This window comes from Scyliorhinus torazame, chromosome 12 (genome assembly GCF_047496885.1).
Source record: "Scyliorhinus torazame isolate Kashiwa2021f chromosome 12, sScyTor2.1, whole genome shotgun sequence".
Taxonomy (NCBI): Eukaryota; Metazoa; Chordata; class Chondrichthyes; order Carcharhiniformes; family Scyliorhinidae; genus Scyliorhinus; species Scyliorhinus torazame.
This window is the reverse complement of record NC_092718.1, coordinates 195,508,497-195,520,582: the sequence shown is the minus strand read 5'-3', so window position 1 is coordinate 195,520,582 and position 12,086 is coordinate 195,508,497. Positions and strand designations below refer to the sequence as shown.

The 12,086-nt window shown below is 40.1% G+C and overlaps 1 protein-coding gene across 13 annotated transcripts in view; it reads left to right on the top strand.

Moving 5' to 3' along the window:
* The window catches only part of myo18ab (myosin XVIIIA b), a 351,310-nt gene that overhangs the window by 304,258 nt on the left and 34,966 nt on the right, over window positions 1-12,086 (top strand). For all 13 annotated transcript variants that reach the window (XM_072469598.1, XM_072469597.1, XM_072469599.1 and 10 more), the window contains 5 exons: window positions 197-343; window positions 3,837-3,950; window positions 7,088-7,204; window positions 9,280-9,363; window positions 10,677-10,814. In XM_072469598.1, coding sequence (XP_072325699.1) covers window positions 197-343; window positions 3,837-3,950; window positions 7,088-7,204; window positions 9,280-9,363; window positions 10,677-10,814 — 600 coding nt within the window. The remainder of the gene's footprint in view (window positions 1-196; window positions 344-3,836; window positions 3,951-7,087; window positions 7,205-9,279; window positions 9,364-10,676; window positions 10,815-12,086) is intronic.

Sequence of the window (12,086 nt, the reverse complement as noted above, 5' to 3'; positions counted from 1 at the left end):
ATTGTTGTAAATTATTTTTGATGTGGTCATTATTGAATTGGTGAAAACTAAAAGTAGAACATTTAAATGGGTAATTTGCAAAAAAGATGTTGTCGTTTTATATTTATAGATGACGCCAGAAGTTCAAATCCAGTACAGACTGAATATGCAGCCTTTTCCTAGGATTTTGCTAACTGGATTTCTTTTTTAAAACTAGGTTAGTGAACGAGATTTTGAAACTGAAAAGAGACTGCGCAAGGATCTTCGGCGCACAAAAGCCCTTCTGGCTGATGCACAAATAATGCTGGATCACTTGAAGAATAATGCACCCAGCAAACGGGAAATCGCACAGTTGAAAAACCAGGTAACATTTTCTAATCTTGTTCGTCATTTTGAGCTGCATTTCTTAAAGTGATAAACTACTTTTGATTAACATTAATCTTTTATGGAAGATTAACTACTGGAGATAATATAAAAAGAAACTGTGTTTAAAAGTACAATCGAATTAAAAATGTAAAAGTCAATACACACTGACATCTGACCCAGAATCATGTAGGAGATTGAAAAGCTATAACGTCTGCAAATCTTTAGAAACAGGAATTGGCCAAAGCTACGGGATATGGTAAATGTTACCACCATATTCAAGGACCACCTAATATCTCACCATCCATCCCAATTCTGCAACCCTTATGAATAGGTCTGTATGTCAAGAAATTGTAGGCCTTATTCTTAGCATGGAACTAATAAAAATCCAACCCCACTCTTTCTTCTCTTCTCTCTTCCCCTCTCTCTCTCTCTCTCTCTCTCTCTCTCTCGCTCCCCCCCCCCCCCCCCCCCCCCCAATCAAAAGGAAATTCTCGGAAGAAAAGTCCTTGGGTAGATGATCTTTCCATATAACTCTCACCTCTAAATTCAGGTATTCATCTTGTAACTGTCAGCTGGAATGGTATAGCATTGAAGGAGGGCATTTGGTTTATTGTCTCTGCACTGGCTCATGTGAAAGACCCAATTCAGTTAGCCCCACTAACCCACTCTTTCTCCATAACTCTGCAATTCTACCGTCAGTATTTATCCAAATCCCTTTCGGAGACTATGATTGAATCCACCTACCAAACAGTGAATTCCAAACCAAAACTGATTCAGCGCAACCGATGTAATCGCCTTAGATGCAAATGTTGCATAATTAACTGTACATCCCACCATTTTATTTCCTTTCTTCACCACCTGCAAATGTTGAATCAATGGTTTCAAAGAACTATCCAGTAAAACCTCGCAGCTTCTTTACTGCTCTGCTCCTCAACCACATTGGTACTGAAACTGTGATCTATATTTTTGCTTCTACCTAGTTTAATCTTTTTATTTTATGTTAACATTGAACTCCAATTGCCTCCTCTTTGCCCTTACCCTTCTCAGTCCATTTGGGATGATGCACGTTGGATGAATGGGCCAACAATGATAAATTTGGTGTGCCCAGTTTTAAACTGTGAACAATATTCTGTCCTTCAAATAATTCATAAAAATCATTAATAGTAATTATAAATGGATCTCCGTTGGCAACAGGTCCCCTCTGATATCTCCATTTGCTAGGCTAATTGCATAAAATCTTACGGAGAGACCTGTTTTGTGACACACTGTCTGATTTTTATAAAAATTCAATCCAGAGTTGTGGACATTTCTGGTAAAGCCATAATTTATTGTCCATCCCAAATTGCCCCTGAGGAGCGATGGTAAACCACTGCAATCCATATGGTGTAAGTACATCAATGCTGCTGTTAGCTATGGAATTCCAGGATTTGGACCCAGTGAGGAATGGTAGTGTATCTGCAAGTTAAATGGGGAACTTGCAGATGATGGTATTCCTTTGTGTCTGCTGTCCTAGTTCTTAGGCAGCAGAGGCCACAAATTATTAAGGTGCTTTTGAATAAGCTTTGGCAATTTGTTGCTGCGCATTTTGTAGATGGTACAAACTGCAGCTTTGTCCGTGATGGTGACAAGCTTCTCAAAGAGTTATTGGAGTTGCATATGTCCAGGCAAGTGTTACATCACATATCTGACTTGTGCCTTGTAGATGATGGAAAAGCTTTGGCGAGACAGGGGATGAGTTAATTCTGCAGATTAACTAGTCCTTGGCTTGCTCTTGTAGATGCAGTATTTATGTGGCTCATTCAGTTAAGCACTGGTCAGTTGTGATTCCCAGGATATTGATGATGGGGGCAGGGATTCAGCAAAGGTAAATTCTGTTGAATGTCATGGGGAAGTGCTTAGACTCTCTTATTGAAGATAGTAATCACTTGCACTTGTGTAGTATGGATCTTACGTGCCACTTAGCTCAAGATGATGCCTTTCTGAAGTACAAATATGTAGTTTTCTTACTCTCACCCGTTGTCACCAAATTTTTTAACCTTTTCTGAGAAATGTTCCTGTCTAGAGTCTCTTTCTTTAACTTTCCTCTGATTATTGTTTACCTGTTCTCTCACTATCTTAAACATTAGCTCCATTATGTTTTAATGTAATAATGTGTAGTGTATATAGATAGATGAAAGATAATTTTCAAAATTAGACAATAAGAGTTGAAAACTGGGTGAAATTTTCGCACGTGCCTTCTATAACTTCAGTGAAAGGGCAACCAGAATATTGGGAAAAATAGCATAAATGGACATTTACGACCATGTGATCGTCCAAAGAAAAGACTTTCAAAAGAGATGGTTCTACCTAGAGGACGGTTCAACAATACTAATTAAGATAGATATGAAAATGAGGAACAATCCCCAGAAAACATATTTTTACAGTTATCAACTTCTTTATCAAGTTTAGCCTTATGCTGGGACTCAGAATATTGCAATGCTCTGCCTCATTCTGTGCACAGCTAAATATTTTCTATGAAAAGTATAATCAAGGAAAATGCATCTAGAATTAATTAAGCCGGATGAGCCAAAATAGTGTGTTTCTGTACTCAATACAGGTAGTTTTAAGCAATCTCCATTAGCTTTATAGTGATACTCTTTAGGAAGCAAAACATGAAAAAACTTTCACAGTTTATTCACTGAAGATTGTTTTATGAGGTCTGCAGACATTAGTGGTCTCTGAATAAATATATGGGGTTAATAATTGGTATTCTGTAAGAGATTATGTTTGCGCCAATGCACATCTCTGAGACGTCAATGTTCATTCTACTCAGCCAAGAAAAATCTGTGTTTTCAATGGACAGAGAAAATACTTCTGAGATTGTCTTATTTGATCACACAGAGAATAAAACAATTAAATTGACTTTAAGCTAATATGCAATTCGGTGTGGTCATTAATTGATCATAACGCCTGGTCATAATCAACAAATCGCCTTTCATTGGTGGTCCATTATGGCAATTGACTTTTCTAACCAAAATATTATGGTTGTATAAGGGCAAACTGAAATGGCAAATTCTGCTGCATGCATTTTACTTTGTGTGACTTATGTGACTTCAGTTGTATTAAAAAAAAGTCTTACCCTTTTTCTCGTTAATTAATTCAACTTATTCCTGGTAGTTCGTATATTTAGATTTAGAAAGGGATTGAGTTGTACCCTGTGGGGATGGTTATGTGACTTTATTTTATGTTCATTTTGGAGAGAGACTAGAACAGCACAAGAATGAGCTATCACTATAAGAATGCTTTAATTTAACAATAATGGCATTTGTAAACAGATTTTGGGCTATTAGCAACATTAAATGATTCAGAAATGTTATAATAAGTGGTTTATTCTTTAACCACTTATTCAATTTCCTCATTTTAATGTTGAGATTTCTAAGTTGTTGTAGTTGACCTTTTACCTGATGTGAGAGAATCTAAAACTGTTCCTTGAAATTGTTGTCTATTTTTAGCTTGAAGAGTCAGAGTTCACCTGTGCAGTAGCTGTCAAAGCTCGAAAAGCCATGGAAGTTGAAATGGAAGATCTGCACCTTCAGATTGAAGATATCTCTAAAGCCAAAATTGCAGTAAGTGGACTTGCTTGAAGCTGATCCAGCATATAAAAGTTTAGATTTCCAAATGGATGCAGAAATATTTACTAAACAGTTATGCGTCTGTTTTTGGATTTCTCAAAACCACAACCAAATATTTTGAATATCAGCAGAATGATTCTAAGTGCTGTGATGCCGTCTTTGAAGCAAAAACAATATACATCAATGTTTTCTTTTTAAAAATAAAAACATTTTATTAAATTCAAAAAAATTGAATTTAATAAAAATCTGAAATTAAAAGTCTAATGATGACCATGAAATCATTGTCAATTGTTGTAGAAACCGTCTAATTCACTAATGTCCTTTAGGGAAGGAAATCTGCCATCCTTACCTGGTCTGGCTTACATGTGACTCCAGATCCACAGCAATGTGGTTGACTCTTAACTGCCCCCTCTAGGGCAATTAGGGATGGGCAATAAATGCTGGCCCAGCCTGCGACGCCCACGTCCCATGAACAAAAAAAAGTTGAGTCTTGGAGTAAGATCTCATCCTTAGCCACTAGTTAATGCTGAGTATATATGTCAGTTAAAGCTGTGATGGTTATACCGAGTTTCAAATAAGGACAAATTTAGGTTAAGCTAGTACCTCCTCTTTCTTTCCTATTTTCGCATAGCCCACTCTCACCCCTCATTCTCTCTCTCTCTCTCTTTCTCTCACCCCACCCACCACCGCCACTGTTGTCTACTCTGCAACACTTGGAGGCCCATGCATCAATAATAGTACCATGATCAATTAATGCCTGTAGAAACATATTACAAGAATAAATTAACAGCTTGAGGAGGAGAGAACAAGTATTGGTAACAATGTTTCAATGTTTAGGACATTTACCAGAAGTGCAATAATGGTGAAGTATGTGGAAACTAGTTTTTGAATAATAGCCAATGGATTATTTTTTACCAATGAGGTGCACTTCCATGTACTGATATTTAGTAATTGTAGCTTGATTTATAAAATAGTTGCCAAATTGTAAAATGTTATTTTAATGCATTTTAAGTGCTTGCAATTTTCTTTCCAAATGTGTTTAAAAGTCCCAAAAAAGAAAATAATACTAAAGATTGTCTCGTTGGTGAATTCCAATTATAAAGCACTCTCTTGCACAATGTTTTTAGCCTGAGCCTGCATCTTCATCTTTTAGATGAGAATATTAAAACAAATGTAATAACTTATAGTGTACATGTAGCTCAGTTAGTGGCAATGTCTCCCTAAGTCATAGGTTTATGGTTTCAAACTCCACTACTGATTTAGGCACATAACCTAGGCTCACAGGTACTCCAGAAGGATCCTGGTTGATGGTAAAAATCGATGGCAATATTGAAAGAGGAGTAGAGAGTTCTTTATGTCTTAGTCAACAATCCCCTCTTAATTAACAGCAACAGTATTCACATTATCTGATTTGTTTAATTCATTGCTGATTGTGGGGCTATGCTGTATTCCAATTAGCTGCCAATTTTAGTTTGATCAGTGGTTATGTTTCTAAACTAATCCATTGGTTTTAACTTGTTATGATACATGGGACAGGATTTTCTGTTCGGGAAAATAAGTGTTCCCGTTGGAGTACAATCGCTCCTGGTCTCTGCTGGTGCTAGGAGGGGGTGGTATCAGCCCACCATTTTGATTATGTGGCTTGATGTAGAGTTCCGGCACTGCCTCCTCCCCCTGCCCCCCCCCCCCCCAACCAGACACAATTAAAATTGTGCCCCCCTCAGCTGAAAAGTAGGGACACCCTCCTTCTTCTCCCCCCCCCCCCCCCCACCCCCCGCATGGGAATAAAACTGGCCCCCCGCCCTCAAGCACTGATGCATGGGGGTGGCTCGACCCTCCCCCCCCCCCCCCCCCCCCCCCAATAGAGATCCCCCCACCCCCATCAGACCCCTAAAGCTAAGTGCTTTGACTTCTTCCTTTTCACAGGAGCAATCACTTAGCTGCCTTTAATGTGGGGATGGGCTGTCAATCATAGCAGGAGTCTTTATAAACATTTGTTGTTAGCATCAAAGCAGGGTACTGGAGATGCATTCGAGCGTGAAGGTAAAGATCAACATACAATCCACCAAGCAGTTGCCCTGGAGTAATAAACTGTCAATCGCTGGCTAATGCAATGTATTGCTATGTAAAATTCAATGGAAGATCTGCATTTCAAAGGCTGTAAAGGGATTTCAAGACCTTTTGACTTGTGCTGGGCTTTCAAGGAAGCCCCTGACACTTGCAATAGTTGCTGCTTTGAACACTTCTGTTTGCAGCAGCAGATGTTAGGAAAGGGGAAGTGAAAATACAGTAATCTTTCAAACTACAACTGAGACTGCTCTTCAGCTTTCAGGCAGGAATCTCTGTTGGATGTTGGGGGGAGGTCTCTGTTGGGGGCCTGTTTGGGGGATGGTGGTTCTCTGATGAAGGCTTAATCCCTTGACCCACCATGGGCTCCTCCACATCAAAAGTTACCTGCACCAATCATGCCCGTGGGAATTGCCTGAGCATCATGGGGGCATGGAGAATATGGCTTCCAGCCCTGTAATTGTGTGCAAAAGACCTACTTGCATCCTCCTGCTGGGGTTGGGGGGGGGGGGGGGGGGGAGCTCGCTGCTGCTGCTGGCAGGGGATGGGCATCCGCGCCAATCCTGCCGGATCCGGAACCCCGCTATAGGCGGCGGAGAATCCACCTCATGATTATAAACAACAAAGTTCAATACTTTCTAAAACTAAAGAGTCCTATACACTTGATCCTGCACACTTGAATTCAATAGCTCCATTTGAGGCTGCAGCCATAAATTCCCATATTCTTTGTTCGTAGAAGTGTATTTGTTTCCCATATGGAAGCAAAAATTAGAGGAAGGATCAGCCTGACTTGGTCACGCTCATCTGCTAAAGGCAGATTTTTGAGTGGCGTTGATGGAGGCATAAATGAAGTGTTACCTTCCCTCTGAACTGTGGATGGTGAATTAGGAGAAATAGGGATGGGAGGGAGGAAACTTCAGTAAGAGATTGAAAAGCTTTCAGAGTTACAAAGTATGATTTTAAACTGGTTGACACCAGTATATAAGACATATTCGCTGCAGTAAGGATGGCAGAATCATACAAATGGCTCAAACATCATTTGTGTCTGCATTTTCCTTTTATAGCTGGAAGAGCAACTAAGCCGTTTGCAACGTGAGAAAAATGAGCTCCAGAGTCGTCTTGAGGAAGATCAAGAGGATATGAATGAACTCATGAAGAAACATAAAGTGGTAGTTTCCCAGGTATGTAATTTGTCTGATATCTACCCATGTTCCCTTCATAAAAAACAAATGGGACTGGATTTAATGTAGCCCATCACAGTAGGAAAGATGGCAGCTAGGCACATTTGATCGTGAGAGAGGCCTTTCATCAATCTCCTTGCAGTGGCAAAACCTTGCCCAATTTAATTGGAAGGGTGGAAGGGGCTAATATGGAATTCCCAGCTGCTAGCAGAGGGATGTCGATTGGCTCATTGAATCAATTGGTACCCATTAACCCTGAGCACACTGCAATTTAGTGGTGGCCTTGGGATTAAATGAAAGCTGCCCAGCAAACCCTTGGGGAGTATCGGACCCACGCTGGTTTAGCACACAGCTAGACAGCTGGTTTGTGATGCAGAACAAGGCTAGCAGCGCGGGTTCAATTCCTGTACCAGCTGAGAATTCTGAATTCTCCCTCTGTGTATCCGAACAGGCGCCAGAATGAGGCGACTTGGGGCTTTTCACGGTAACTTAATTGCAGTGTTAATGTAAGCCTACTTGTGACAATAAAAAGATTATTATTAAGTAGGGAGCTCTTTCCGAGGGTTGGTGCAGACTTGATGGGCCGAATGGCCTCCTTCTGCACTGTATATTCTTTGATTCTATGATTACAGAGAGTCCGAGGGAAATGGATAGCGCATGAGATACCAGGACATGTGCGAATTAGGAAAACTCATTAGGCATTAAATGACTCAAAGAAAGAAATGTTGAAAGACATTAATCACACATCCAATGACAATGGTAGTGAATCTGATTCTGCTGATACTGATGAAACATCTCTGCAAGAATGATTTCACGCAAGCTTATCAAAGATAAAATCTAGTAGCAAAATTCCAAGACTGGAAGTGATCCGAAGAAAGATCCGACAAAAACCATGTATATCTCTCATCTACCTCATTCGTTATACCTATCCCCACAGCAGTGTTTACCTCAGGTCTCCAAAGTGCAGTCTAATAGTAATAACACTGATGAAGATTGAGACAAGAGTTCTGAATCCGATTTGGATTCTGTTTATGAAGAAATGTTAAACAACTTCTACCGAACAGACATGACACTAACTTGAACAAATGGTAAGTAATCCTTCCAAAGCTAAGAAAGAAGACAGCGAATCAGAAGAAGAAAATGAATTGGACTTAGTAAGTTGTTCCAGCCTCTTGCAGTAAAACCATTGCCATCGACTTTAAGTACAAATATTTCCCAGAGCATGTCTATCTTGAAGGAAAATGTACATAATAGCATGGCATCAGATGTTCAGGATAAGGACAGCTGCAAAATGACTATTTATCACTACTGTTTCCTGCCACTCAGCCAATTCCTTATCCAAGTGCCTACTTTGCCTTTTATTCCATGAGCTAGAATTTTGCTCACAAGTCTGTTGTAGACACCACATCAATGGCATTGCCATTATCAACCTTCTCTGTTACCACCTCAAAAAACTCCCCAAGTTAAACATGATTTTCTCTTAATGAACCCATACTGGCTTTCCTTAATTACCTACAACTTTTTAAGTGATTATTGATTTTGTCCTGAATTATAGTTTCCAGAAATTCCCGTACCACTGAAGGCAAACTGATTGGTCTGTAGTTGCTGGTATTATCCTTGAACCCCTTTTTGAACAAGGGTGTAACATTCACAATTCTCTGGCACCACCATTCTGTCTAATGAATACTCCTGTGCAGCTCTAAATATGTGGTTTAAATGTTTTTAGTCACTGAATGTATTTTCAGTTATAGAGATTTGCAGCACATAAAGAGGTCCTACGGCCCATCATGTCTGTGCCGGCTATGAAGCACCTATCCTAATCACATTTTCAAGCACTGGTTCCATAACCTTGTATGCTATGGTGGTTCAAGTGCTTGTGTAAATGCTTCTTAAATGTTTTGTCTGAGATGGAGCCATAGAATCTTATAGCACAGAAGATGGTCATTTAGCTTGTCATGCCTGCACCTGCCGTTTGAGGAGCTATATAATTTAATCCTGCACCACAACCTTTCCCACACATCTCTGCAAGTTAGTCCTCTTCAAGTACATAATACTCAAACATGGCAATTCTTTAGTCATCCAGGGACCTGGGCCAGATCAATGAACTACAGTCACAACTTGAAGAAGCCAGTAAAGAAAAACAAGAGCTACAAGAGAAGGTATGCAAGTTATTCCATTGTCATAATGCAACTCTTTACAAACAACTATGCTGAACAATAAAGTAATTGAATATTGCATCTGTAATTTTTGTGCCGTTAATTGATAGATAATGTAATCCAGTGTAGCAAACTATGGGAATATTTTGGACTGGATTAATGAACTATGATGGGCTGAGTCTCTGAAGTCATTAATATCGATCTTCAGAGTTGGAAGTGCACTTTTCACACCATGTGCCAAAGAAAACTCAGTTGTTTATTTTGAAGGGAAAATGCAGCAGGAGCGATGTAACCGAGGAAGCCTCAGTTTTTGAATTCTTAAAATATTCATCCTATTCCCAAAAACTATTTCTTGAATATTGTAAGAAAGGACCTTGAAAGAACAAAAAAGAAAAATCACTACTTTTATTTCCCTATGGGCGGCACGGTAGCACAGTGATTTGCACTGTTGCTTCACAGCTCCAGATTCCCGGCTTGGGTCACTGTCTGTGTGGAGTCTGCATGATCTCCCTGTGTCTGCGTGGGTTTCCTCCAGGTGCTCCGGTTTCCTCCCACAAGTCCCGAAAGACGTGCTGTTAGGTAATTTGGACATTTTGAATTCTTCATCACCCGAAAAGGCGCCAGAATGTGGCGACTGGGTCTTTTCACTGTAACTTCATTGCAGTGTTAATGTGAAGATTATTATTATTGTTCAGCCTCATTGCTTTTCTCTGAGCTTCTCTATGACTTGAATGTGTCTCCTGTTGCTTGTGAAACCCAAACTGAACATGCTACCCAAATGCTCAAAACACATTCCTCTGATTTGGGCACTATGTAATTTCAACATGACACAATTAAATGGGCTGTTTCACAAAGAGAAACTGACCCTGTTAGATTTTGGCTTAGAATGACTGCTTAATTGGGGCTGCTATTCTTCATTAATAGACCTTTGTGCATTGCTTGGAATTCTGTTTTTTTTTTTAAAGAATGCACAATTTTACATTAAGTGTGTGACTTGGAGGGGAATTTATGTTCTCCCAGTGTTCTCCCAGCTACTTGTACTTGATGGTAGAGATCTCAGGGAAGGGATATGTTGTCAGAATAACCTTGGTGAGTTACTGCAATGCATCTTGTAGATTGTACATGGTGCAGCTACAATGCTCTGTGGGTCGAGAATATTGATATTGCATCTACTGGCAGAAACATCTTTCTTATCAACCTTTTTAGTCAGAGAAATATTTTTTTACTGTTTGCCCCTCGGTTGCTGCATTCAGGTTTGAATTGTTATGGCTCATTTTACATACTGATATTCTCCTTTACTATCCAACTTTCTCCAGTTACAAGGACTGCAGAGTCAGCTGGACTTTACAGAACAGTCCATGGTAGATAAATCCTTAGTGAGCAGGCAAGAAGCCAAGATTCGTGAACTTGAAACTAAACTGGAATTCGAGAAGACCCAGGTCAAACGCCTTGAGGTATGCATTTAGAACTTAAAATCTCACAAGATTTGTTTGCATTCCATGCTATTGAGGAAACAAACTTCTTCAGACTGTTTACTTAGTGACAATAAATAACTCTGTGTTCTACCTAATTTCTTCTTGGGCAGTCCTCAGGGCCGAGGGTAACTTAAAATAATTTTGTAAAGTCACCATAGTCCCAGATGGCCAGAGGCTGCTTTCCCCTTTGAGGAGGAGAGCTGACTGGTGGTGATTTAACCAGAAGATCACCACACCTCAGGCAAAAAGCAAGGTTGTGAAGGTGAACCTTTATGAATAATCTAATTTTTGCCAGTGAAGTGTTGACTGAACTCTTCGCCTTAGTAAATTTTGGTGGCAGGATTTGATTTCTAACTTTTGTTAATCGTAGATAAAAAGAACCACAAATAGAAAATGTTTTTTCTTTACTTTTAATTTTGTTGCAATAATGACTGTATGGTGGGAGCGAGAGAACCAAGTCAAAATCTACATTTGGGGGAAAGGTAGGATCAGGGTATTAAAATAAAAATATATATAAAATCAAAGCAGAACATAAGGAGGCCTTTTGGTCCTTCGAGCCTGCTCCGCCATTCATTATCATCGTGGCTGATCATCAAGTTCAATCCCTGATCTCCTCGATTCATTTAGCCCCAAGAGCTATATCTAATTCCTTCTTGAAATTACACAATGTTTTGGTCTCAACTACTTTCGGTGGTAGCGAATTCCACAGATTCGCCACTCTCTCGGTGAAGAAATTTCTCCTCGCCTCAGTCCTAAAAGGTTTATCCCTTATCCTCAAACTATGGCCCCTAGTTCTGGACTCCCCCACCATCGGGAACATGCTTTCTGAATCTACCCTGTCTAATAGAACATACAGTGCAGAAGGGGGCCATTCGGCCCATCGAGTCTGCACCGACCCACTTAAGCCCTCACTTCCCCCCCCTATCCCCGTAACCCAATAACCCCTCCTAACCTTTTTGGTCATTAAGGGCAATTTATCATGGCCAATCCACCTAACCTGCATGTCTTTGGACTGTGGGAGGAAACCGGAGCACCCGGAGGAAACCCACACAGACACAGGGAGAACGTGCAGACTCCGCACAGACAGTGACCCAGTGGGGAATCGAACCTGGGACCAGGTTCTGTTAGAATTTTGTACGTTTCTATGAGTTCTCCTCTTACTCTTCTAAACTCCAATGAATATAATCCTAATCGATTTAGTCTCACATCGTACGACAGTCCTGCCATCCCTGGGCTCCGCCTGGTAAACCT